Source organism: Drosophila innubila (assembly GCF_004354385.1).
Source record: "Drosophila innubila isolate TH190305 chromosome 3R unlocalized genomic scaffold, UK_Dinn_1.0 2_E_3R, whole genome shotgun sequence".
Classification (NCBI taxonomy): domain Eukaryota; kingdom Metazoa; phylum Arthropoda; class Insecta; order Diptera; family Drosophilidae; genus Drosophila; species Drosophila innubila.
Window position 1 is genome coordinate 14,008,901 of NW_022995380.1, and position 27,692 is coordinate 14,036,592.

The 27,692-nt window shown below is 36.9% G+C and overlaps 4 protein-coding genes across 15 annotated transcripts in view; 2 read left to right on the plus strand and 2 right to left on the minus strand.

Moving 5' to 3' along the window:
• Positions 1-45: 45 nt before the first annotated feature.
• On the minus strand, positions 46-5,039 carry LOC117791428. Of its 11 annotated transcripts, none has more exons than XM_034631172.1 (6): positions 4,989-5,039; positions 2,718-4,592; positions 1,472-2,624; positions 1,186-1,407; positions 342-1,122; positions 46-288 (listed from the first exon to the last, which is right to left on the minus strand). In XM_034631172.1, the coding sequence occupies exons 1-6, from the start codon at positions 5,022-5,024 to the stop codon at positions 78-80; spliced, it is 4,278 nt and encodes a 1,425-aa protein (XP_034487063.1). In that variant the 5' UTR covers positions 5,025-5,039; the 3' UTR covers positions 46-77. The 11 variants fall into 11 exon arrangements, with proteins under 11 accessions (XP_034487063.1, XP_034487066.1, XP_034487064.1 ...); XM_034631175.1 differs by having other exon boundaries at positions 1,472-2,515; positions 2,699-4,592; XM_034631173.1 differs by having other exon boundaries at positions 1,472-2,596; positions 2,699-4,592.
• A 689-nt stretch (positions 5,040-5,728) lies between these two features.
• LOC117790300 lies at positions 5,729-7,514 on the plus strand. Its single transcript, XM_034629708.1, has 2 exons — positions 5,729-5,916; positions 6,662-7,514. Exons 1-2 carry the CDS (start codon positions 5,860-5,862, stop codon positions 7,409-7,411), a joined length of 807 nt encoding a protein of 268 aa, XP_034485599.1. The 5' UTR covers positions 5,729-5,859; the 3' UTR covers positions 7,412-7,514.
• On the minus strand, positions 7,511-10,455 carry LOC117792662 (aminopeptidase N-like). Its single transcript, XM_034632877.1, has 5 exons — positions 10,408-10,455; positions 10,196-10,351; positions 8,693-10,130; positions 8,121-8,632; positions 7,511-7,791 (listed from the first exon to the last, which is right to left on the minus strand). The coding sequence occupies exons 2-5, from the start codon at positions 10,345-10,347 to the stop codon at positions 7,557-7,559; spliced, it is 2,337 nt and encodes a 778-aa protein (XP_034488768.1). The 5' UTR covers positions 10,348-10,351; positions 10,408-10,455; the 3' UTR covers positions 7,511-7,556.
• Positions 10,456-11,020: 565 nt separating this feature from the next.
• The window catches only part of LOC117792910 (heparan-sulfate 6-O-sulfotransferase 1), an 86,784-nt gene continuing 70,112 nt past the window's right edge, over positions 11,021-27,692 (plus strand). The window contains exons 1-2 of one of the 2 annotated variants that reach the window (XM_034633230.1): positions 11,021-11,433; positions 13,964-14,406. In XM_034633230.1, the coding sequence (XP_034489121.1) occupies positions 14,221-14,406 (186 nt within the window). In that variant the 5' untranslated portion in view covers positions 11,021-11,433; positions 13,964-14,220. The remainder of the gene's footprint in view (positions 11,434-13,963; positions 14,407-27,692) is intronic. The other variant, XM_034633229.1, reaches the window with a different exon arrangement.

The window sequence follows — 27,692 nt, forward strand, 5'->3', positions numbered from 1 at the left end:
CAAAATCCCGTGATTAATATTCTTATTTTTAATTGTTTAAATTAATTTTTTTTATTTATTACAGGCTTTTTCGTCTTTTACACAGCATAATCGGCTACTTTTTTTTTTAACAATCTCCCAATGTTGATGCCCTCCGTGCTGTTGACAATAATCTTGCGAAGGCCAGTGTTTGATTCGTGTTGGGCACATTTGAATGCCTGCTCAAGCATGCTCCATGGAAACGTTTTTGCAATGAACTTGTGCATTGGTGCACGTCCAGATTTCATGAGTGTTAATGCCGTTGGAAACCTGTTGGATAATTCTAGTTTATCAAATGGACTTAAATCGATTCTTAAACTTACATATTGGCGGAACGAAAACTAGGTATTATTCGTATGTTTTTCATTAGCACATCAAGGGCATTAAAACTTGCACATTCGGACTCGCACTCGGACAGCACACAAACACTACATGGCTGTAATGCCATCACAGCGAGATTCATGGTCATCGGCGCAATGGCACAGTTAATGGCACAGTTTGGCCATTCGTCGAAATTTTTATAGACTGCTTCGAGTACCTCACCGAACAATGCGTTTGGATCGAAATGTATTGTATTGAAGCCAAAGTCCCGGTTGATAGTTTCCAGCGAGGAGACCATTGTACCAGCAATGATCACCTTTTTAGCCCCAATTGCAGCAGCGCACATTGCTGCTGACACTGCAGTAGGGGTTGAGCCAATAATTAGCACATTGCTGGTGGGCGTTATATTTGCTTTGAAGCATGCCTGACAGCCCATGGCAAGCGTTTGGGTGAGAGTGCCCTCTTCCATGCCAATTGTGTCGGGTAGACGATGACACAGATCTGCTGGATGCGATTGATGGGTAGCCAGAAAGCCATTGTAGACCAAATCGGTGCAAATATTGTATAGTCCCTGTTTGCAAAAGTCACAAATACCGCAGGATAAGGCCGATTCCATGACAACACGATCACCCACATGTAAATTTTGAACACAAGATCCAATCTCTTCTACAAAACCTGTGGCATCGTGGCCCAAGGTAATGCCTTCGATATCACGGTTTGCATTCTCGTAGACATGAATATCGGATCCAGTTAAAGCTATGGAACCAGTGCGTATGAGTACGTCTATAAAAAGAGCGCTTGTTATTTAAATATATCGCTTATTGATATAACTGATGTTTCAATTACCATATTTCTTGAGATTGGGTCGCATTCGATGTTCTTTACATATATGATAGGATGCTGGTATTTTTACAACCTCAACAGATCCGGAGGGTATATCATCTTCTTTGGGTAAGCATTCTTCCATTACTGCCTGAGAAACGTACCGTTTTCTGTTATGCGATGAATCGCTATGCATACGCATCTGATTTAAAATTAAAGAGCCCGTTCTTAAGAGCTTATTTCTTTCTACCTAAGTTGAGGAACAGAGTTAGTTAAATTATATTTATCTAGTAAACGTTTTTTACTTTACCTTTTACATCTTTTCCCTGCTTAGTCATCTGCTTACAGATGGCAGGCATCTTCTTTTTGGGCTTAGACGCTTTCTTGGCCATCGTAGGCATATTCTTTTTAGTTTCGCATTTTTTTCTTGGAAATTTAACTTGATCACACTTTCCCTTACAGGATGCCTTTGGGCATTCTTCCGCAAAGGAACCATAGCAATCTGTTCGAAGACCTTTACGTGGTTTCTGATGCTTACGTTTAGGTTGCTTGGATTGAAGCGCATTGCATTTCGATGTTTTAGCTTCATCCTTTTTTGCAAAAGTACGTTGGCTAAGCATTTGTGGCATCCATGCTTTTAATCCCCACGCATTCATCTGCATCTTCGATGGCTTGCCACCATAATGACGACGCACAAGGGTTGAGTACACTGTAAAACGTGGAAGGGTAGTCGATGTTTCTACTTTAGGGAACGATGTGGAAAGTTGACGCTTGGGGTTCCAAAGGGAACGATTAGCATGATAGAATTTCGAAACAGGGCTTGCAAATGTCGAGTACTTCTTCTTGCAAGGATCGTTCTTTTTGTTGGCGCCGCCCTTGCCGCCCTTGCCGTTCTTTCCTTTGTTGAACTTGGCACAAGGGTCCTTCTTATCGCCTTTACCGCCTTTACCGCCTTTGCCTCCTTTAGCTCCCTTTCCGCCTTTGCCATCCTTTCCCTTCTTAAACTTGGCACAAGGATCTTTCTTATCTTTACCGTCCTTGCCACCTTTTCCACCCTTTCCACCTTTGCCGTCTTTTCCTTTCTTGAACTTGGCACAAGGATCTTTCTTATCCTTACCGTCCTTGCCACCTTTTCCGCCTTTGCCGTCTTTGCCATCCTTTCCCTTCTTGAACTTGGCGCAAGGATCCTTCTTATCCTTACCATCCTTGCCACCTTTTCCGTCCTTTCCCTTTTTGAACTTGGCACAAGGATCTTTCTTATCCTTACCATCCTTACCACCTTTTCCGCCCTTACCATCCTTTCCTTTCTTAAACTTGGCACAAGGATCTTTCTTATCCTTACCGTCCTTGCCACCTTTTCCGCCCTTACCATCCTTGCCGTCTTTTCCCTTTAACTTGGCACTAGGATCTTTCTTATCCTTACCGTCCTTGCCACCTTTTCCACCCTTGCCGTCTTTGCCATCCTTGCCGTCTTTCCCCTTCTTAAACTTGGCACAAGGATCTTTTTTATCCTTACCGTCCTTGCCACCTTTCCCGCCTTTGCCATCTTTGCCGTCCTTTCCCTTCTTGAACTTGGCGCAAGGATCCTTCTTATCCTTCCCGTCTTTACCATCTTTTCCGTCCTTACCCTTCTTGAACTTGGCGCAAGGATCCTTACCGTCTTTACCGCCGTCCTTGCCGTCTTTTCCGCCTTTACCTCCCGTGGCTCCTTTGCCATCCTTCTTAGCTTTATCACCCTTACCCTTAGCACAAGGATCGTTACCGCCCTTTTTGGCGGCACTAGCAGTTAACTCAACTTGTTTATTTTGGTTCTTTGGCTTTTGCGGCTTTTGGGATGGTTTTTTGGGACGATTACACTTGTCTTCCTTACACGGATCGTCTAGTTTACAGGGCTTAGGGCATTTCTTCTTCTTTTTGATAATGGGATTCTTGCATCCATCCTTTAGAGATGGACTCGCAACCATAGCTGTGGGACGTGTGTGCTCGACTTTCATGCGCTTCTGGGCTTGATGACGCTTCAATGCCATGCGCGCCTGTGCCGAAGACTTAAGAGGGGAACGATGACCTTCGGAGGGAGCGGAGGAGGAGGATGAGTTGGCAAATAGGTCAGGAGCAAAGCCCTTGTGCAGTGCAGTGCTGCAAATGCTGGCAGCAATTGAGGTGACTGCGTCATTATAATCTGGAAGATTCTCTTCCGTCAGCTGCTCGGGATTGAGTTTTTCCGCATCTATTTCAACGGTTCCCTTGATAAGGGCATTGAATTGCAGGGGAACGGTAATCTCTGGCTCATGGGCTGGATCCACTTTGACCTGGGTTTCCAAGAAAACCATGGAATCGTTGCTCAAGCATTGAGGTTCATTCATAGCTTCGTTCTCTCCATAAAGGATTGCATCGCGTACATTCGTCATATTCATCTCAAATGACAACTGCATTGACGAGATGGCCATTTCAGCCAAATGCTGTCCAAGTGATTCTGGCACATCAATGGTAATCTGGTGAACCTCTGCGTGAGCCGCAACCGGCTCCAGAGCCTCAGGCTCCATCTCAATCTCAACTTCAGCCACAGCCTCGGGAGGATTAGCTTCGTTTTGGGGAGTGGCTGATATTTGTGGCTCCATGGGATCAGCCAAGGGCATGACGCCGGGCTGGGTCTGAGGCGTTGTGTTGGGCTGTGTGTTTGGGTTAACTGGTATGACGGGTGGTGCATTTGGCAAATTCGGAGTGCATGGCGCTGGAATCATTGGTGCAACATCCGCTTGGGTGGAAACAGCCAAGTCTGTGGCCAGGGATGCCACCGCAGCCTGAAGTTCCAGCTCAGTTGCATTCGATTCATTTCTTGCCGGCTGGGCAACAGCATCGACCTCCTTTGTAGTATATGTATCCCACATATGAATATCATCTATTTTTGTTAATTGCTCCGGTTCCTCGATGGTAGCAGTTTCTTCTTTTTTATTTGTTTTTTGCCTTTGGAAGTCTTCAATAATACTGTCTGTGAAGATGTCGATCTCTTTGGCGTGGTTGCGCAGCTCATTGATGACATTCAGTGTATTTTTTAAGCTCTCACTATCCTGGTTAACCAGATCTAGCGGCACTATTACAATCTTCATGTTGGTTCCATTACTCTTATCTGGTACTATAATCCCAACCGGCACTATGCTCGTTTCAGACTCTGAGTTCTGGTTCTGTGTTCCAGAGAAGCTGATCCGCTTGCGTAGCATATCCGAGGTGCTATTAAAGGTGAACACGTTTGTGGTCCTTGTGGAGAAGACTTGGACATGGACTCTCATTGACAAATGAGGCCGGATCTCCATCAGCAAAGAAGGCTGCCAGCAGACACAGTTCGAGCAGATTTTCTTCCATTGCTTACAGCTGCCATGGAGCAAGCGATGTGGTCGGCAGATTGGTGCATGATAGCTTAGACATCGGGAGATCTGCGATAGATATGTCGCCATTCGATTATTTTTAATATTAACAATTTAAACAATTTTGAATACCAAAAGAAATTACAAAAAAAAATGTATACAAGACAATTTATATTTTCTAAAAATATATGTAAATTTAAAAAATGTGTGTATCGAACGAGAAATATAAATCTACTGAACTTTCTCTAGACTGCCCAAAATTAAATCCCAATTTTTAATGTCGAAGGCGACTTTGACCAAGATAAAATTTACAAAAATTTATTTTTTCACCCATCAAATTTAATTACTTATTATTAACTGAGATAATTAATTAAGAAAATTTATTTTTAATATTAATTTCTATGGCTGCACTTAATAGGGTATATTAAGCTATCTAATATAAATTATATATTTAAATTATCTTACCTGAAGAAAATGGGACATTTTACCGAATATCCTCATTATAACTGAATAACGCAATTAACAATTACAATAATAATAATGACTAAACAAAGAACATTTACCAAAAAATGTTTTAGAGGTTTTTAATTATTAATTTGGAGAAATATTAAGTTTCCTTGTATTAGCAGAACATCTGACTGAAAATTTTGAATTTCGTACTACTTTTTTTTTGTATTATTTTGGATGTGTACTCGTTGAGCTGTGTGTGAAGACTAGTTCCAACTATATTATGTAAATCAAATATCAAAATTTTACTAGTAACTACGATTCAAATGAGTTTAAAAGCCTACTGAAAATTACCAATTTCAATATGAAGGTGGAAAACGGCTAAATCTACTCGATTATTGATACTGATCAAGTATATATGTGCATACTTTATGTGATTGCAGATGACTTAATGTTCTTGTTACATGCATAAGCACAAAGCATTTTTTTTTTTAATTTAAGAATAAGGGTAAAAAAAAACACCTACGTCTGCTTCCAAAGACGGTTAATAGTTTATATATACTATACGACTGCATAGAAGCCTAAGTCAATTATTGAACTTTATTGAATTTACTTTGCAAGTGAATAAAACAAATGAAATGAATTTATGTACAAAAATTGACGTACACTTGCAGCATATTAATTAATCGTTTATTGACTACCTTCAGCTTTAACGTTCAGTTTTGGGCACCCCAATGTGAATTCAGTCAGTCAGTAAGTCAGTACTCAGTTGTCGTTGAACGGGTCGCGAGTACTTGGCTCTCTAAGTTCAAATTGTTGGTTTGTTCGCATCGGTTTCGATTTTAAACCGTCTAAAATTGTTAGCATATGTGCATATATATGAACAGCAATGTCGCGATTGCCAAGTTCCACATATAATTCCGTATGTCTTCTGTTGTTTCTACACGTAAGTCGAAAATTCGTTTGAAATATTAGAAGGGGAAGCAATGCTTTATTTATTAAAATTTATTTTCAAGATATTTAACTTTTTTTGGTGCTCTGAGAACAAAGAATAGAGAAAAATAAATTAATATTACATCAGATTAAAAAAATCTAAATTGCAACTCTATTTCGTCCATACAAATACCGCAGACTTTTTTAAATATTCTGCTATGGTTTTATAGCCGAAAATTTGTGTATATTATTCAAGCAAAAAAAAAGTTTTTGAGTTGCAAAAATTATTTGAGCCGGATTTTTAAATGAATCTGATTAAGGCATACTTGTACAACTAAAGTAAATTCGCAAAAAAAATCTATATTTTTTGCTGAATACTGATTTAAAAGTATAGCTTGTTTTTATATATAAACAATAAATAAAATAATCTTTAACCAGTCGCAAAGGCTCATAATATCTTTGCTTTAGGATCCAAAGTCTGTTATCTATCTTTATGCCTCCTGCAGTCCTTATTGAAACATAGCCTTATTAAGCCTAAGTTCGGGTAACTAAAAAAACCTTGAGTGTATTTGTAGGGCATAATAGAACCATTTCAATGTTTGAAAGCGACTCATCGTCATCTGATTAAGGCCCGACGCATGCTTGTGAATACGATCGGTCCAGCATATAAAATGCCTAATTATAATTAATAATATGCATATGGTTTGTAATTAAGATTGAGGTAATAATAACAATTATTATTCTATATTTTCATGCAGTTCGTGTGGCTGTTGTTGCTGACGACGACGCCTGGAGCAACCGCAAAGCCAACCAGCAGCAGCCTGCCAGCTGATATAACCGCTTCCACAGCCACCACTGACAAGTCTACACATATTGTGAGCTTTGTGAATCTAAAGAAAGCAAATAGGTCACGACTGGAGTTCGATTTTGAACGCAACGAGGCAGAGGCTACAAATTCGGTGCATGTGCAACAATTGTTTAGCAGCTTGTTGCAGTTGCAAGGATCCGGCAACAATAGCCTGGACACGGACGATGCACCAGTTAGTGAACGCAATACTTTAGATGATGAGCTCAGTTTGGATGAGACAGTCAGTGAGCAGCATGAAAGCTCAACGGAAACTCCGGATGCTTGGCATCGCATCAAACTGGCTATTCCCGTACTAGAGCCGGTTAAGCATTTGCTGAATGCTGTGGGCGGTGGTGGTGTCAATGATACGCACGTGCGCACCAACTCCCATCGATTGATTGGCCACCACGGAGTGCATCATTCACCGCATTCAAATCATCCCAGCGGCAACGAATCCTCAGCCATTGAGACGGAGGAGGATCGTGAAACAGCCATTGAGAGCACTGGTTTCAATCTCCTTGAAGGATTAGGTATGGCAGGCACTCTGCTCTTGAGCGTGCTGCAGAATCTACGGCAAGTGTTTGTGGCCAGTGCAGGAAATGCAAGCACCGCCTTCTCCGGCGGTGGCGGCGGGGGGGATGATGCTGCAAGTAGCAATTAAGTCTATCTTCCTCGAGTGGGACTGGTCTTGTGTTCTGTGATTAATACCTGGGCTTCTAATGTGCTTTATAATACTAATAAAATATACGACTTTAATTAAATTATCAAAAAAAACATTAACAAAAGAAAAAATCATAAGGAATAATTCAATCATAATAGCGCATAACGAGATTGTTGGTAAACTCGGGGAAGCGCCGTTTAAGCCAACGGAGATTCAGCTGGGCCTGCTCCAAAGCACGTCGCAAGCTGCGCACCGAACACTCCAGCAGATCCTTGTGTGCGTCTATGAATCTCCGCAGCTCTTGATAATCCCGGGGACAGTTAATATGATGTGCAATTTGGACAAGCAGCGAGGCCAATTCGCGTCTATTTGGTTCATAGCTGTAGGTGGAGAAATTAATTATTATATTTTATAGAACATTCTGATACGTATAAAATTTGAAATGTATCAAATTTGGATTTTTGTATTTCTATGATACTTAGAGGAGAGTTTTCATTTTTGAGACAACAATATTGTTAACTTATTGCCTTCTATATGTTTTTTTGGCTAGATTTTGACCAAATTGGGTGAGGATATATGTAGAAGACTATACGAAATTCACAAATCTCTAAGTTTGTTGTAAATAACTCCAAAAATAAAAACGTTTTTTATAATAAAGTTAGATTTTCTTTCGATAGTTTTTAATTTCAGATTATCAATTATAACTTACAACTTTTGCAACATCTCAAATTTGTGCATGAGAAATTCCTTGGCTATGTGAAAGCCCACGTCATTGCGTACAATGGCTGCAAAGATCTGCGATGCATCCTGTTTGCGTATGACTGACTTCTCATTGAATATTAATCTCAGATAGCGCTCAATTTGGCCGACATCGTGACTACAGGTCAGTGAAAGGAGTATCAGACGCTTCTCAGTGGCCACTGTGCTGTTCCTGTAGCGTTGCCACAAGAAGTTCCAATCATCCGCATCGCCGTGCTGCACGGCTGTGCAGTAAATTACGGAGCGTAGATTCTGTGGCACTGGATTTCTTTCATCTCGATTGTTTAAGATGAACCAGCGGTGATAGTACTTCAAGGCCTCCTTCACACAATCCGCCTGACACAAGCGACATGCCCATCTATTTATTAAGGTTTTGAGTGCCACATGATGACGATTATCTGAATCTTCAAGCATGCCCTCCAGATAATTGTAGATGGGATCCAGCAGATGAATCATAAAATGCTGTATTGATAGATAGTTTTAGATATTGGTGTTCCTTACACGCAGTGAATAAACTCTCACCTGAAACTCTTCAAAATCGGATGTTCTTCGTATGATGCGATCAATGGCCGTTAGCTGCTCCAATGCTGCACGCCAGGGCATGTATTCATGCTCGTGCTTCAGGTATCCCAACAGCTCCAAGGCCAGTGTATAGCTCAGATGACCACTCCAAGCCAAAGTGAGGGAATCGTCTATTAACTGGGCACGGTTCATAACATGAATGCGTTTAAAGACGCCACATTGTAAACCCTTAATGATCAGTTCCCAGTTCTTGGTGTCATAGTTTACACGATAAGGTGTGGCTAATTGCATGTTTAGGATCAGCCATTCATCATCTCCGGGCAGATCTTGCAATTCAAGTGGTAATATTTCGTGGTGTTCGGTGCAACGTAGCCAGGCCCTTGGCTCGGTGGATATAAAGTTGGATTCGGAATCTGTGGTATAGCTTATTGGTACAAACCAACAGGAGTCCACTTCCAATGGATGTTGGTTCTCCTTGATTGGAATAGGTTTATCATAAATTAGAAACCGCCTCTGGGTGACAGTTGCCGTTTTCTTTGCGTAGTGTCGATGCACTGTTACCAATGGTATTCCAGTTTGCAATGTCCATCTGTCCATGACGGTTTTCACATCCAAATCCTGCGGAATGCTCTTGACTTGATGCGATGCCTTCGTCAATGCCAACCATAGATCTTCCTGCTTTGCATTAATATAGGAGTGGCTCTCCAGATAAGAATTGAGACCGTTGTGGAAGGCTTTATCTCCTATGAAAATGTGCATCATGCGGATTATAACCGCACCCTTCCGATACGTAATGGAATCGAAGAGTTCAGCAATTTGTCCGCCTCGGCTCACAGGCTGATGGATGGGCCTTGTGCTGCAGAAGGAATCGGTGTTAAGGATGGCTAAAACATTGTCCAATGACTCCTCCTCATATGCATTCCAATCGCTGCACATCTTATCCATGCCCAATGTTGCCACATAGGTGGCAAAGCCTTCGTTTAACCATAGATCGTTCCACCATTCCATGGTCACCAGATTACCAAACCACTGATGTGCCAGCTCATGGGCTATAATATTTGTAACATGCTGCTTATCCGTCAGAGATGATGCCTCCTCTGAATAGAGCAATGATGCTTCTCGGTATGTTATTAATCCCCAGTTTTCCATGGCACCCGCACTAAAGTCCGGCACAGCCAGTTGATCCATTTTGGGCAGGGGATACCTAATGTCAAACAATTGCTCATAGTAATCCATTATACGGGGTCCAATCTCAGCGGCATATTTACATTGTTGGATGACCGATGCTCTTGACCAGGTGGTAAACTTTACTGAACGCTCGTAGGGAGCACTATAGGAGGCATATCCTTCGAAATCATTGATGCTGTAGGCAACCAGATAGGTGGACATTATCTCCGTCTGCTTAAATATGCTCCACACCCAATTCCTGCGTTCGCATCTATAAGTCTTGAGATATGTTGTAAGTTCTTCTCATCGATTTTCAGTAATTGATGGCTTACTTACATGGGTATCCGCTCTAAAAGGGGCATATTGCTTAGGGCATTGTACTGCGCGGAATGGCCAAGGGAAATGTTGAAGGTCGCTTTGAAGTTGGGCTCATCGAAGCAAGGAAATGCGGCACGTGCATCCGTTGGCTCAAATTGCGTCACCGACATGAATCTGTCATTTTAACAATACATATTACCATAGTAGAAGTTTTCTCATTTGTCACTCACTTGATTTGGCTACTGTTGCATCCGTCTCGATAGGAACTCGCATAATAGCCCGACATCGTTCGTCCGAGTCTTGCCCAGAATTGCAGGCGCAGTTTGTAGCGTTGTGTGGGATACAGTTCTGTGTCCAGATGCATAATATAGAAATCGTGTTTAGAATTGCGCTCCACACGTTTAATCTTAATATCCTTGTGGCATTTGCTTGCAACTGACTGCAACCATGTGCCATTTGTGGCAATATTCAGACGTGAATTCACATGCAATGTTATGTTGCTGGTGGCTTGAAGAATGTGAATCTGTATTTCGACATCGCCGGTAAAGAATAAGCGTGATGCGTCTTCCAGATGTGTCAGAACACGAAGATTATAGTGTTGCGGCTTTACGGATCGTGGCAAGCGATAATAATCATAGCTGGCGTAGCAAATAGTCCCAAAATAGGCGCTCAACAAAATTAGTATACGCATTTCAAATCAAGCGCGCTGAACGTATTTTTTTCGATTGAAAACTCATGTCACAACGTTGCCACTTTTTAAAGTTAACATAGACTGTAATGTTAAAGTGCTGTCAGCATGCCTAACAGCTGTGATGTTAAGCAAAAACAAGTTGCCAGCTCTTTAATTCATCGTGACGTCACATGCGCGTATTTTGTTTTCGCTTTGGTTAGTATATCCGCCGCTGCTGATGAAAATGGACGTTTGAAGCGAATCCGCGCGTATTGATGTGAATAATTATTAATAAATCCACTCGCAAAACTCAAAATAATTAAACAAATAATATAACAATCAAGTTCTTAAAGTGTCGGATGTATTCTATAGTTAACGCTTGTGTGGTTTTTGCAATATAAATGCATTTGGGCTTGTCGTGTGGCGCGTTTTGTCTCTACGAACGTGAATCACAAAGAAAAAGCGCGCTAAATGAGCGTGTAAGCCCTAAGAATACACAAAAATACACAAAAATGTAAATAAATAAACCAGTGCTGTCTAATATTTGTTAACAATTGAAGAGTCAAGTTGGACGGGCACAAAGTAAGTCAAACAGGAATCATTGAACTATTACAAGTGGCCAGCAAATTGGCAAATTGGGCAAAACGATGTTGCAACATTGACGTGCGAACAGCTGTTTTTACGTCTACGCTTTAGCTGCTACTTTGTTTTTGTTATGTGCTTTAGTTGCTGCCCAGCATGTGCATGTGCGAGCTGTGTTGTAATGCGTTTAATTTGTTTAATTTTATTTATCTTCTATTTTGCTGTTGGTATTCTTTTTTTTTTGTTTATTTGGCTGCCATCAATGGGCACGGCATGATCCACTTTTGACGTCAGCCGACAGATTCTGCTGGCCAAATGTTGCTAATTTGTTAGTTAAGTAAATAAACACGAATAACATTAACATATGCCTCATTGTAGAGTGCGGTTCAATGTCCAATTGTGAATGTTGCCAAATTCAAATGTATATGTTGCCAATGAAATGTTGCGGTACTTTCAACTGTTTATGTTTGAAAGCAAACCAACTTACTTTATTTTTATCTTCTATGTATGTATTTACTTACTGCAATCTGTTTATTAGCATAACACCAATAACAACAACAACAAGTAGATATATGCATGAGCACGCACACACACTTTACATTTGCGGAAATTGAGAGCAGCCCACAGCATCGATGACGTCGACTGGGCGTCAGACCGACTGCCCCGTCCAGTTGGCAGCCGCATTCGGCTACTGTTCAATGTATCTATCATTTGTATTGTGTCAATTTTTGATTTATGCTCAGTATCTCTTGTTTAGATTGTGCTTGTGGTTTCAAATTTGCAAAAGTGCCTACATACGACTGAATTGTATATATGTACATATGTTATATGTACATAATCAGTGTTGTCAACTTTTAAGAAGCATAAAAGTCGATTTTATTGCATAGAAGTTCGAGAATAATTTAATTTTTTCAAAAAAGCCGTGAATAACACCGTAACCGGTATCGGAACCGTTAACCGAAACTAGCCGTTTTAATTTTAGTACCGGAACTGAAACCGTGATCGAAATTAATTCTCTTTCAAGAACCGATAACCGAAACGCTTGTACCGGTACGGTTGTGGTAAAGTTGCTAAGTCAAAGAGTTTACAAACTTTCAACTGTCATATCTTGATGAAAACTGGCCAGATTTTCAATCGGAATGCCATTCTGACCATGATCCGGTCTTTTAATTTATACTGCATTTAAATTTTTAGCATTTAGAAAATTTTATTATTTTTCGACCACCATAGTCATGGCGCCAAGTTAATGGTAAGGGTCCCCCCTTTAAAATTGTGAAAATTCTAAATTTTAAATCTCAAGTTTTCAATTTTAATCAACTCCTTATTTCGAAATTAGTATAAAGCGAACCTTAAAACTTGATTCTGAGGCCTTTCATTTTCTTGTAAAAAATCATGTCAAAATTAAGAAATATTTTGACTTGTAAAGTTGCTAGGTCAGAGGCTTGAACAACTTCGAACTGTCATAACTTTGGCAAAGCTGTACTGATTTTCAAGCAGAATGTCATTTTGATCATGGTTTGGCATCCACATCCACATTTCGTCGAAAAAATTGTATTCCTCTAGATCTAGATATAAGATGTTTCAAAATTGATTTGGTATACCGTTACGCACCGGTACTGATACCGATACCAACAGAAGAAAAATGAATTAGAACCTTTTACCGAAATAGTTGTTTCGGAACGTACCGGTACCGAAAACTATTAAACCCAATTGATCTTCATGATATGGTTTTAAGATTTATAATAAGCCAGACTTGACCAAACAATTTGTTCTGAAAACTCTCATAGTTATCAGTCATATACACATGACTAGAGATGTCTATATTTATTTAAATTGCAAGTGTGGGCGACAGAAGCTTTTCAAAGCTCTTCATTTTCCGCCTTTGTAATGGGCTTCAAAGTTTATATACTTATGACACTAGTTAGCTTTAAGCTTACAACTGTTTAGATTTTGAATTTTCATTGCTAGAGACGGAGGAAGAAAGAGAGGAAACGAAATAAGTAACCAGATCTGTTCTCTTTCCACCACTAATCTACAATTAGTGGAATTGGTAGAGCTTCGTTAGTATACATAATTATATAAATATCTTATCAACCACTGTCAATAATTTAAGTCACATGAAATAGAGAGACAGAGTGAGACAGAGGTGCAAATAAATAAATTAAAATATTTATTAAAAAAGGAAAAGTAAATTCCAAGATTGTAAATCGAAATAGAATTAATCTTTGAAAACAGGAAATCGTTCCGAGTCAATTTAAATCTCAATTTGAATAATTTATTGAGTTCATTTATGCTTTCGATTGCCCCTTGTAGCTAGTAAGACTTGTTTATTTAATTGATTAGATTTTTTATTTGTACACTCGATTGTTTTGAGATTAGACAAGACAAATTGTTTTGTGCAGCATGTCTAATCTAAATCGGTCATAGACTAGAAACTTACACTGCCAAGAATTGTGAAGCTTTATATGAATTTTCTTAATTCAGTTTTAATTGTTATTTATTTTTATCTAAATAAAAAATTCTTATTTTTACAGAAAACTAACTACATTTGGAACCTCGACAATTCCACCTTAATGTGATGGTTTGGCAAAAATGACCAAAAGAAGGCGCGATTGTTGTTATCGTTGTTTGCGGCAATTGTTATCGGACAATGACTGGCGCCTGTATGTGTAACGTGAATGTTAATCGGTTCGATATCAATGCTGCGTTTTACGGTGGCGTGTGAAGGAAAACTTAAGTGGATTGATGGATTTCAAAGGTTCTTGTAAACTTTGTAGAGGCCCTATGGAACATGCCCGTTGATATGCATAAGAACGTCTCCGTACAAGTAGATAGTGATTTTGCTTTATTACTGCCAAGCGGTGTTTATGAAATCAAGAAAATGGAACCACGATCCAAAATACGAACAATTATTGTATTTTGTCTCTTTCTGGCCATTGCAGGCATCATTGGATTCGGCTACTTTTGTCAAGATCAGGTAAGTGTCAAATAACAGTTGATAAACATCATTATGCGATAAATTTTGTCTCTTCTATTCAATTGGAATTTGTTTGACGCAAAACCATAAATTTATTTTTTTTTGTGCCGTTTTTTTCGGTTATTTTGCTTGGCGCCAATGCAAATAAGTCAGCAGCAACTGTTAAACTTAATAATTTATAATGCTGTTTGCATTTAATTAAAATATATTTTTGTTCAATACTCGACTCTTGGAATTTTTAGTGTCCCCAAACTCGCTTTTGCCAAAGAAACAATTTATTAGTCCGTTTCTTTAGCGGATTTCACGCTATTTATATACAACACACACACATTTCTCCCATTTCCATTCGAAAGCTTTTATTAAAGAAAACAAAAACATTTTGTTGTTTACATGCATTTGTTGTTCTTTTCAAAATTATTGGCGCCGTTTGCTTTTAATTGTTTAAAAATTTGTGTATATTTATGTACACAGGTGCTAGAAAATCCTACAAATAATCAAGTGCATGATGAAAACAATTTTTATTTTGCTTTCCTCTATGTAATTTTATAAACTGTGAACAATGTATATTGTGTAATATATTTGCAAATATAGATACTCAGTTTTGTATATAATAATTGTAATATTGTTGTGAACAATGATAAACAACCAAGATTATTTTTAGAATAAATAAAGTTAGCACATGAAGTATTTTTGAAATAATTTCTTAGCACTGCAATTCAAGTTTATTTCTTAACTGTCGGCAACGTGTTTCCGTTTTTGAAAATATTTATAGAACGCTTTTATTTCCAATTTGTGAAATAATCTTAAAATTAACTTTTGACATAAAAAACTGAACTGATAAGCTTTAAATATGTTGAAAATACTCAAAAATAATGACTGATTTAATGTGTGAGGTGCAAATGACTGCTGTATCCCTCATAAAAGCATTTCCCAAGCATTTCAACGCATTTTATAACACTCCAGGGACTCATAAACTTTGAACTCACCAGGCTATCAGTCAGTTTACAGCTATGTAAATATGGGTACCCCTCTGTGTTAGTATGTGTGTGTGTGCGCATTTATGTGTATGTATGTAAATTATCAATTAATTGTCGAGCAAAGTCATCTCTAATATTAGCGTCTATAAATTCATTAGACGAGCTCATAAATTTTGAAAAGCGCGCTCTTTTTATGTACTGCAATTTCATTTAAATTTACTCACGTCAAATTTTATATATAGAAAGTGCTTGCTCATTTATATACTTTTAGATTGACTTTCAAATACCCGTACCAGTGATTTTTCGATTTATACTTAGATGTTTTAAATGTGGAACTCACCTCATTCACATCTATTCATAAACATGCTCAGGCATTTTAAGCAGTGTACTATAGCGACTTAGCGATGACATTTATATATGGTTTATGCTATACTAAAGTCTTACAATTTATAATATAGACTAAACATACCTTATATGCCCATTATTTAATAACAAGCTAATAAAAACTCGCGTGCGTCCGTCTATCCAAAAATATGTTATTCATGCATAGCTTTCTTAAAATAATATATATATTTGGTTATAGGGGGCATGTGGGCGTATATTTTTAAAAATGAGTTCAGTGTCAAATAAAATCGCGTATGTAAGAATATACTGATATACATATATTTACGAAAATAATTTTGTTTGACACATCAATTGGTTAAAACTTCAAGCTTATCAACACGAATAATTGTTGATATTGTTTTTATTTTTAAGCACAAAGAATTTAGCTAAAACACGCCTACATCTATAGATTTATTTATATTTACATATTAAAATGCTTTATTTTCAGTACTCATACTATTTGTGGCTTTTCTTGTAGAAATTTGAACGAGTGAGCAAAGTGACATTAATTGGGCCCATCTGCCAGTTGGGACAACACGCGATCTTGAATGTAAATACTCGAACTTATACTCGTATTCTTATGCTGTGGTGGTGTCTAGCGAGACAGCATGGCAGACACGATGGGCACGGGCCGTGCCACGCCCCGCTGTTGTTGTGGTGCTTGGGAAATATGTTACAAAAATAGCTTAATTAGTGGCGCGTTACGACAAATGAAAAGTGTAGCGAAATAAATGAAAATCATGCATTGCGTGGGTGTGTTGCATGTCCAAATAAAAGCGACACAAATTTTTTATCATTTATATTTTGATGGGAATGAATATAAATATGGATAAACATCTGTTTATGGGTACAGTCCAGTACCTTGAATCAGAGATGATAAACCAGATATATTTAAAAGTATATATTTTGTAATGACACATCAATGTTTTAAAAATAGATCTGTTTAATCTACTTTATCCCAACACTAAATCACTCTGAATATTTAAGCTCTAGCAGAAATACTTAGTCAATATATTAGATTAACACTTTTGACTTCTATGTCTCTTGACTCATCATTTTAAGTTATTTTTATTTCCCATGTAGGTTCCCAATGAAATCATTATGCTCAACTATAACGCTTGATTGTAGCGCAACAGAAATGTGTTAAACTTATCAGACTCTAAACTAACAAACAAAATTGGACACTCTTACTCTGAATATTCATTAACTCGATGTCGATGCCACAACTTTAGCTGCTCTTTTATTTATACATTTGCATTTATTCAAATTTCGACTAGGTAAACGTCAGGCGAACAAACAAATAAAAAAATAAGAGAAAAAATTATAAATTAAAGTGAGCTTGCGGAGTATTATTATTTCTTTTTTCACCGCTTTGATAAAAACTCATTAATTAAATGTTTTGGTTGTTGTTGCTTTAAATTTTCTGTTTTGTTTTCGAATTGTTTTCATTGTACATTTACAACGGGGGGTGTGGAGGTTAGATATGTCGAATGTGCTCATTGCGTAATAATCGATGGGTACAAAGATTAATTTCAATAATGCAAATGTGTTGCTGATATATATATTGTAATTGAGTTTCTCTATAAGATCTTGTTAGGATGTCCAATAGTTTCGCGCTCTTTCAAATCTTTTTATTTATGTGGTGTTTTATTGAAAGTCTTTGGCTGTACCTATTGCTTCACATGTAAATTATGGCAAGAGTTGTGTGATTTTTGACCAATTTAACAGACGAGCCTAATGAAATGTAAAGCTACGACTATTTATGACTTTGTTATTTTTAGTAGGTTGGCCCTGTAATATAAATTACGGTTGGTGTTTTCCATAATGCAAATGCTTTGTTTTTTGCTACATTTTTTAACAACTTTCCGGCTACAAACAAAGCTCGTTTTATGGTTTTAACATGCCAACAAATAAAAGTACATACATGAATGTTTATGAGTTGAATTCTCTGTGTGTTTATGAGGCGTTTCATCCACCAGGCCAGATTCCAATATCTATTACGAATTTATTGCTCTATTAGAACTGCAAGCACTTGTCCTCAAGCTGTTGCTAAACCAAATAAAAAACACGCAACTGAATTTAGTTTGATCATCAAATCAACTACTACAACGGCAGCCAATGAACATAATGTCCAGGTCTCTCCATATCTTTGGTATTTTATTAGCATAGATTTGGTTTACGATCGTGTTGCTTTATGGCCATGTTAGATTTGTCTTTCGAGTTGTTTGTTTACCATGCTTTTCTCTTACATTTGTACCAAGGTGCGTCTCACTTTTATCAATTTAATGGTGTGCCGGACTAACACATCTACACACGATATGTCCCCACAATGGAAACACAGTTGTTAATTGATGAATCTGTAATTAAAATAAAGGGTCACATAAAAAGAGAATATATTTTGATTGTTTTCCCTTTTCCTTTAATTAAAAAAATGTTTCATATAATGTACACCAGTTATATGATACTTTTGGCTGTTTCGTACATCTGAGCTAAGATTATAACTCTTTAGAACTTAACTTACAGATTGATACTATATTTTAAAAGATTTATTTGTTTCGAAACTTTAGATGAAATTTTGGCAGCTTCAAGCAAACACGACCTTACAAGCAAACTGGAAACCTTCTGAGCGATTAATGGCTTAATTGCCTAAAACTTGGATCGGTTCGTTAATTTATCAATTTAAAATGTGATTCTTAGGAAATTCAAACGACTTTCTTAAGGTATTTCATAATTTATCGCATCAAAATAAACGATAATAGTTTATAAATTATGTCTTAAATTTTAGATTATTACACAAGTTTCTAGACTTAATTTATGCGTGCTTTACGCTAACCGAAGGCAATATACATGATTGTAATTCGCAACTAGTGTAAGCAGTAAATATAATCGGGAATTGAAAGGACATGTATTAATTGTTGGAATTTCAGCCTGCATTAATTAACACTCTGTCAATTGTTGTGTAGCATTCGCAACAACGACTGTCCATGCAATTATCATCAATATTCATATGATATCTTTATTATCATCCTAACGACCCGTAACGTAAAACCAGTGGCTCAACCACAACAACAACTACAACAAAGCAAACTATCAAGTCGAAACCAATTAAACTATCAGCAAAATCTGAGAAATGTACAAAAAGCGCACATGCCAAGACATGTGCTGGGCAAAAGAAGTCGACAACGAAGAGGAGAGAGCCAACGGAGACCACATGTCATAAGCCAGAAGACGCGTGTCAGCGGCACTTTAATGTGGTACCAGCGGTTCTAACAATTGAATACATGAAATTCGGATTAGTGTTGCGGCATCTGCGGTTTTTGTGAGGCAACAACAAAATCTTAAAAACAATGGGGAGCTCAAATGATTTTTAAAAAAGATCTGTGCGCATTATTTACGCCTGTTTGAAGTTAATTTGTGGCCAAGAGATCACTGAGCATGACAGAGAGATGATGGGTAAAGCAGAGAGAGATAGAAGCTGAGATTGGCTATAACGCTCTCACTTTGATGTGAACTTATAATATCGTCTGGCACAAATTAGCCAACTGGCTAAACGTTCCCTCTCACCGTCCATCGTCCGTGTTGAGGCCTAAGTTTTTTTGTTGATAAAAGTTTTCTGATAGCCTCGAACATATCGTTTGTTGTTGCTTTTAAGGCTGGGCTGCATGTATAAAAACTGGTTTTCAGTTTATCTCTCAGGTCGGCGATACCCTGCACAAATTCATTATATTCACTTTGATATGCCGTTTGAAACGACTAAGAAAATTATTGTATTTTATGACCGTATGAAAATTGTAGTTTTAATGTAAAAACTTGTTTTAATAGCGCAGCTTTAAAAGTATGTATTGCAAGCGTAAATATTTTAGCTCCAGTAATTACTTGCAGGGCATTAAAAGTGCGTCGAAGTTTCTTGGCTTGATTGTTTTTATTATTGAATGTCTGGCGGTCTCATGTTTTGAAAGCATTGTAAGCTGATAGCCGTTTATGAGCTTAAATGGCAATGCAGGTAGATAGATGCCTTCTTTTTTTATGCCTTTGGGGTAGTTCATCAAAGGGGATCAAACGATTGGCAGCGGCATCTCATCTACATAACAGTTTAGGCTCAACAAATGGCAAGCGACCGGCTCAAATGAATCTTGGCCATAACGAAACCTAAGAGAATTATTTACTCACACACATAGGTGACTGACTAATGGACTATTTCTAATTAGGTGGTGAAGCATTTCAAGGATTTGTATTCCATCTTGTTTTCATTTTCAATTTATTTGATTTTCTGCTTTTACCAACAACAATAAGTTATTGTATTTATTTTAGGATTTCCTGCTTAATTTGCTTTTTGTACTCATAGCAATAATTTAATTTTAGGTTTCTGCATAAATAATAATAATTCGCTGGTATGTGTACCTAATAATCCAGCCAAAATTGAATATGCCATTGTGCAATTTTGTCTGTATTTTCCAGCAGCAGCTGCTACTGGTTTTTGCATTTTCATTTCGGTTTTTATAGTATTCATTAATATGAAAAACTGTTGTGCCAGCGTTTTGACCAATTACAAATTCAATTCAAAATGTTTTGTAAAATGAAATTATCGTTTTGTATTTCTAATTGGATCACTTCTATTCAGAATTTTTATTCCTGCTGTAGCTGAATCATGTGAATTTAAGCCATGGATAATTAGACCATTTCAGGGAAACAAATTTGAAAATTGTTTTCGGGTTTTGATATGGCCCAGAGGGAAAGTTAAATAGATAAATGTGTGTTAAGTACTTTAGGCTCCAACAAGATGACTACAACATTAGAAGTATTATCTTTTGCATGGTGGATTTCAAATTCCGTTGAATTCATTATTTATTTATTTTTATATCGGTTTTCTTAGATTAGAATTAATTGTCATGTATAGTATAACGTAAAACTAAATAACAATTAATAATTTGCAACTACAATTGAAAGAGTTTACGTCAGGTACTTTTCATAAGAAAAAATGTACTTTATATCAATGAGATGAATTTTTTTTCTTGACACCACATTAATTCCATTTTATAAGCCTAATAAAAAATAATATGATACAACTTTTGCAATGTGCTGCGATGGGGCAAATTGTGCAATGAGCATCCAATTAAAACTTTTTCACACATTTGCAAGGCAGCTGACAAAAAGTCGGTCTAACAATGAGTTAGTTGTGTGGTCGAATAGACTGAAAATACAACAACAACAATAACAAAAAACATTACTACTACAATAATAGAAACGACAACAATTCTATGAATAACTTTATTCTGTCGCCTTTCTAACGAGCTGCAAAAATGTTAGCGTATTATATAATGTAGCGTATATTTGTGCATAAATAAGTATGCAGAGAATGTGAAGAAATGGAAGAGATGTGGGGGATAAAGGATTTCCGCTTGGTTGCTTGAAATATGAGGAGATTTCGACAAGAATGTTATATTCAGTCTGTGCCGAGCATAGGAAAAACTGTCTAGCAATTTATGATGCAGTGGAAAATGTGTTATATTTCTTTTGGACGCCTGTGGTGGCACTCATGATAATCATCATCCGTACGCATATGATGACAATGAGAATGATAATTACAATGAGCACTAAAAGCCGTCGACGAGGACTTCTAAATATAGCCCAAGCCAATGTGACAATGTGAGAGGCGTGTTTGGATTTCGCAATTGCAATACGACTGCTAACTACACATAATACGATTTTATGGTTATGGTTTTTGCTTCTACCCCTCCTTCTCCTTCTCCTAAGTGAAATAAGCAGAAGAGGAAGAAAGTTTTCGGGATATCGACTTACCAGGCGTCGCTCAACGACGCCCGACGTCGCGACATTGAATTGAACGTCTTATGGCTCATGTCTACATCTCTCTTCTTTTCTCACTCTCTCAGCGCTTTAAATCTCATCCCTCGCGCTTATGCTCAACAGTACAAATACATCAGGGCTAACATTGTTTTGCACTTGGCTGACAGCTCGGTGCTTGAAGTATTTTCCAGTTTGCTCACGTATTAATTGCTCGAGTGGAAACGACGACAGCAGCAGCAACAAAAGAGAATAAAAATAAAAATGAGAGAGAAAACAGAGAACTTATCGACCGAAACATGTTTTGTTTTTGATGTTTTCCCTCTTTTTTTTATTTGTGTTTATTTTGCTTTTCTTTTCTGCTTTGGCCAGTGCTCAAATTATGATAAAAATATTAACAAAATCTTTTTGCCTCCACTTGCATTCTGATATCCTTGATATATTTTTATCTTTTGGCTATTTTCATGATTTATGAATGCATAGTTATTTGGGCATTTTTATGATTAATATTTGATAACTATAAAAAAAAACATCTTTTTTAAAACCTATTCCTACACTTCTCGAAGTATTTAATTCATATAAAAGTTATAAATTTTAGCCTCAAGGTTAGTTGTGTTTTCTTAAAAACTTTAAAGAACGTTTTCTCATTGTCTAGTTAAAATCTCAGTTAAGTAACTAAAAGATATTTTGACGTCAAATATACAGAAATGAATATCATATTAAAAGTTCACTATGTGAAAACGATTCTTATTCAATTTAAATTTCAATAAATGTAAATGTACTGCATTATTGTAGATTATTTCCTGTTTATCATTTTCTCGTCTTTTGTTTGTTATGCAAAACAATACCTTTAGCTTGATTCGTCCAGCAATTTTACCAACCCTGAAGTATTTTGACTCTAATCATATTCTGCGGTTTTTAATCTTTTACCAGAATAGCAGACCGCCCGCACAGAACAGTTGCCTGTTTGTGTCCATACACAAGTATTCTCGACTTTCCCCAATGTCTGTTTGTCCGTCTATGCGTTTGTTCATCAGCGCAGACATCTGAGTCGTGAATTGCATATGAAACACGCATTGAGGTTTATATTTAAAATCGAGGCACTTTATGAATGTCGATTGCATACGAAGAAGTTCTGATGTGTGCAGAAGTAGCCACTGAAAATTCATCACGGAAGTCGTAAATAATGCTCCCAGACATGTTCAGATGGACGTGTCATTGTGTGAACCAATGCAAGTACTAACTATGTACATATATGTACATACATATTTATAGCATTAACCCATTAGAGAAAATCACAGAAAGAGAGAGATAGATGTTGAAAGAGAATCTGTTACAATTCAATAGCTGCATGTCTTTCATGTTGACCGACAGGCCACAAACAGCTGCCAAGTGGAAGACATCAACATGGAGGCGGCACAGTGGCCAGCAATTCATCATCCACAGCAAGAACAATAGAGAAATAGAACTGTAAATGCAAAGAAACTTCTCAATATGCATTTCAACGCCCTATTCTATATCACTTAGAGTGAGGCACGAAATGCCACACATTCAACTGGATCTGTTACAAAAATGTGTTTTCATATTTAGCATGCGCCTCTCAAGTGGCCAAATGCAACAACAAAATCTGGCCATAGCTGCAGATCCCGCCACCTCTTTCCATAAACACCCAACTTGCTCTGGTCGAGCAGCGATTGGATATGTTGATGTTTATGTTGATGTATTCTAATAGTTGGCCTGTTTTGTGATCATGTTGAACACATGTTGACAAAGTGTGAGCACAGAACTGCCACCCGGTAGTCTGAGGCATCAACAGCATCGCATCCAAATGCAACCGATACCAAACGGAAGCGTATTCACATTCTGCCTTTCATCATTTCTCTTTGAGCACTAAAATTCATAAGAAACTGAAAAACAAAGTACTTCAAATATTACATTTCACAAATGCATTTCAAATACATAGAAAAACAACAAGTTGGACTATTTTACACCCGACAATGATTGATTACCACATACCCTATAACAATGAGAGTGTTATTGGATTCATCTTCAGTGATTGCTATGATCACACTGAATCATCGGTGATATCCTAACAGAGATTCATGTCCTTTTACCTATTGATTACATTCCAGCAAGCCCCTTTGACATAGATATGCATTAAGTTATGAATTATAATTCATAATTCATAGATAATTATTTAGGGCTTACTTTTTATTCTTTATAGAAATAATACTTATGCAAATACATATTCTAGCATTTTCTAAGTTAGACTCACGCTAATAAGAATGACCCATGGCTCTTTAAACACAAAGACATTTCATTCAGATTACAATGTGTTCTTCTATAAAGAAGATTCTTTATTATTATTATTACTTGTATGTGTGGTTTCTCTGTGATTCATAGTGTTGATTGTTTCTGTTTTTCTTTGTCGTTGTTTTTGTTATTCTAAAAAATAAATAAAAATATAAAATTGCTTATAAAAAAAATGCAGGGTATGTCTCAATCATATACTCTTGGTAATTTCAAATATTGCATTACAAATGAATTATGTATGCTTATTTATTGAACTGTGCTGCATTCATAGTATGAATTTTGAGTAATTTTCATAGCTTAATTTAGAGATCACAAGAGTCGACAAGATGAATCATTTTACGATTGATGTCTGGCTGTTTATAATTATTATACTTGTTATCCCTATATCATCTAATGCTGATTCAGTTACAAGTAAGATTTTCCCTTCAATAACATAGTGCCTGATACACATTCTCTTTTTTAAGAGTGTGGCTATAACGAGGAGTATCGATGCAGTTGCTTTGAGAGTTCGTGCCATCAGTTGCTCTACGATGGAGAGTTATGCCCAAAGAAATGCGAAATGGTCTGTCAGTGTAAAATTGGATTTGTACGATATCGGGGAATTTGTGTGAAAAAGGAAAAATGCTGTTTGGAAGGCGCATGCACAACTTACAAGGAGGAAATAATGAAATCTGTGCGAATCGTTACGGAAGCGTCCAAAAAGATATCTTAATCAACTTAAGCATTTGATGGGCGAAATAAATTAAAGTAAAATTGCACTATAAACCATTTATGACTGACTAAAATAAGAGATGTGTTTGATCAGTTGACAAGACTGAGAACCTGTGGCATAGATTTATTATCTGAAAAAAAAAATACACGACTAGAAATATATTTACGTCTTCCTCGCGCCTTATCGAATTGGTTCGCTATGTTCATTATTCATATCAATAGGTCACAGGGAGTAACTTTTAGCGTGACAGAATTTGTTAGCATTTAAATATAATACACTACTAAACAAAACAATTCAACTAAATTTTAATTTAAAATTCAAATTACCAAATAAGAATTATTCCGTTATTTGAAATATATAAAAAATGTTTAAGTCCGAAACAAAAGACTATTAAAAGTTTGTTTTCACGATTGTTATTTTCGGTCCCCGACACATGTGCCACATACTTACTAAAAAAATTCTTTCTTAACGTTAGGAGAAGCTGAAACCTTAAAGAAACGTACGAATTCGGATTAAAGATTTGTAAAAAAGGGGATGTAAAATCGATACCAACTTCTCACTTGCCACCAACTTGACATTTGCACAATCGCGGCAGGTAAATCTCAGGGAAATTGCCGTTGAGTGTTTGCGTCTCTAATAAAAACACACACACAAAGAATGACGAAATCGGCGAGGCCAACAAAAATCAATGATACAGTACAGAAAGGAACTAAGCTCCGCCAGTATACGTGCGAATTATAAGCCAAGCCGATATGCGACAAAGGGACAAAAAATAGGCACGTTCGAGACGAGGCCTAAACAGGCAGCACTCTTATCAATGACATCTAAACCAGCTACACAGTTATAATTCTACGTTTCCTGTTATTCCCTTCAGTCAGTTTTCAGGTGCCAAACTTGAATGTGCTAATAGAAATTTTTGTTATTTTTTTCGTTACATTATAAAACAGGAAACAAAAGCGTGACAAAAATATATAAATGTTTTTATAGCAGCATATTCTTAAGTAAGATTATTACTCTGACTGGAATTCATTTGTTGTAAAGCAAAGTTGTTAATTTCATTGAATCCATCTAATTGTGTTCCAACTTTGGCATACCAAATCGAATTTATAAATTAATTTTATGGCTTTTATTGTTACATGTCTGTGTATACTTTATGTGTACTGTATGTTAAAAAATTTCAATCGACGAACAGCGCATATTTAATCAGGCGTTAACATTTAATGTTGAAGAACTTCTATCAAATCTTTTCGACTTCCAGCTAATTGTTTTGCAAATTGCTTAAAATGCATTTCCACACAATTTCCCATTCATTTTTTAAGTGCTGCCCTTAGAGTTGAACAACAGATTGGGCATGTACATCTCCATTTCCGTCTCTGTATCCATTTCCCGCTGCTCACATTCGCGACCCGTTTCCCAGCCGTCTATTTTAGAGCGCGATGAAAGTGCATTGACATTGCCCCATTGCAAAATTCATTGGCAGCCCTTGCCAATTTTAATTCGTTTTTTGTTTTACTCTATCTTTAGCTGGGTTTTGATACTCTGTAATAGAATGTGGAGGCAGGCTGCTTGGATAAATGCAAATTCTTGTATGTGCAATGTAATAGACAGCAAGAACATCCTGTGAATAATCTAAAATAAAGTGAAGGATGGTTATTTAATTTTTTAACATGAATAATAATATAATTTCATTATACTATGTACATTATACAACCTATGTATCTTGAAAGTGTAGCTAAAAACAGGGTATCTTGGGGCCGCACATTCTCTGTCAGCTCATTTATTCTTTTCAACCCGCATTCGCTTCGCTCTCAAGTAACGACAAACGACTGAATGGCAAATGCCCAGCCTAGTCAGGGCCAGAGACAGGCCGACGAGTCGTTCCACTAACTGTCGCAAATGCCGCGTGACGCATAGAAATGTTTCAATTCTTTTTTATTTATAAGCCTATACATATGTATAAGTATATATCTTCATGTTGTCAGCATATTTTGCATGTCTCCTGCGGGGTCTTGACGCCTCGTTGATCGCCCATTTGTCCAGTTCAAGCTGCAACTTCAACCCGACTCCGTCTCGCATTTAAAACTAACAACGACAACAATAGAAACAATTGCTTTGTATTGCATTCACATTTCGTATGGGATACAATGGGGCCACAATGCTTCTTCATTTTTGTTGTAACGTCATTTGTATGCAATTTTTCTAATTCATGGCGCGATTTAAATTGTAAACCAGGAACTAAAGTGTCAAGTAAGTCAAATTACTGCTGCAACATAAAAAACAATTTAAACAAAGGTATAGTGTTAAGTAAGCAAATTTTTTTTTATTGGTTTTCTAATTATAATTCAAAAGCATTCTGGGAGATTTTAAAGATATATCAGTTTAAAATAAGTCTTATAGGAAAGCATCTTTTGAGTAGATATGAGCAACATTTTGATTAGGGTTTTTATTATTTATTAAGCAAAATAATTTTAAAAGAAATAAAAAAATATATTCTAATTACAACTAGATTAAATTCAATTAGATTCGAATTAAGACATAAAATAGTATCTTAATCAAAAAATTAATGTATCTAATTGTTATTACGTTTCGAAAATGTTTCAGTTGTACCCAAAGATATGTTAAAGATATAAGCTAAATATTTTCAGGAATTGAGTGAGTATTCAACCGTGGTTTAGCATAGAATACTAAATGAATACTAAAATTCTTAAAGTGTCAAGTAAATTGAAGTTAATTCAATTCGTTGCATATTTTGAGTTTTATCACTTTTAATGCCCTAAATCAACCTCACACGTCACTTAAGCATATTTATGTGGCAAGCGCCGTTCCCATTCGAATATTGAATTATTGAAATGTCGATTATCTTAATCTAGCACTTACACATTCATCAATCAAGCGCCTAATGCCACTTCAATGTGTCCGCGTCGTCGGCGGTGCTGCCGGTCCCAAGAGACTCTCAATGTGGCATCCGAGTGGGTTAGAGACTGTGGGGCATTGTTCTTCAGCTACATCTCGCCGGTGTTGTTGTTGTTTTCGTTTTTGTTGTAGCTGTAGCAGGCATCATAATGTTGACGTTTGTCAACATTAACTACACTTAATTC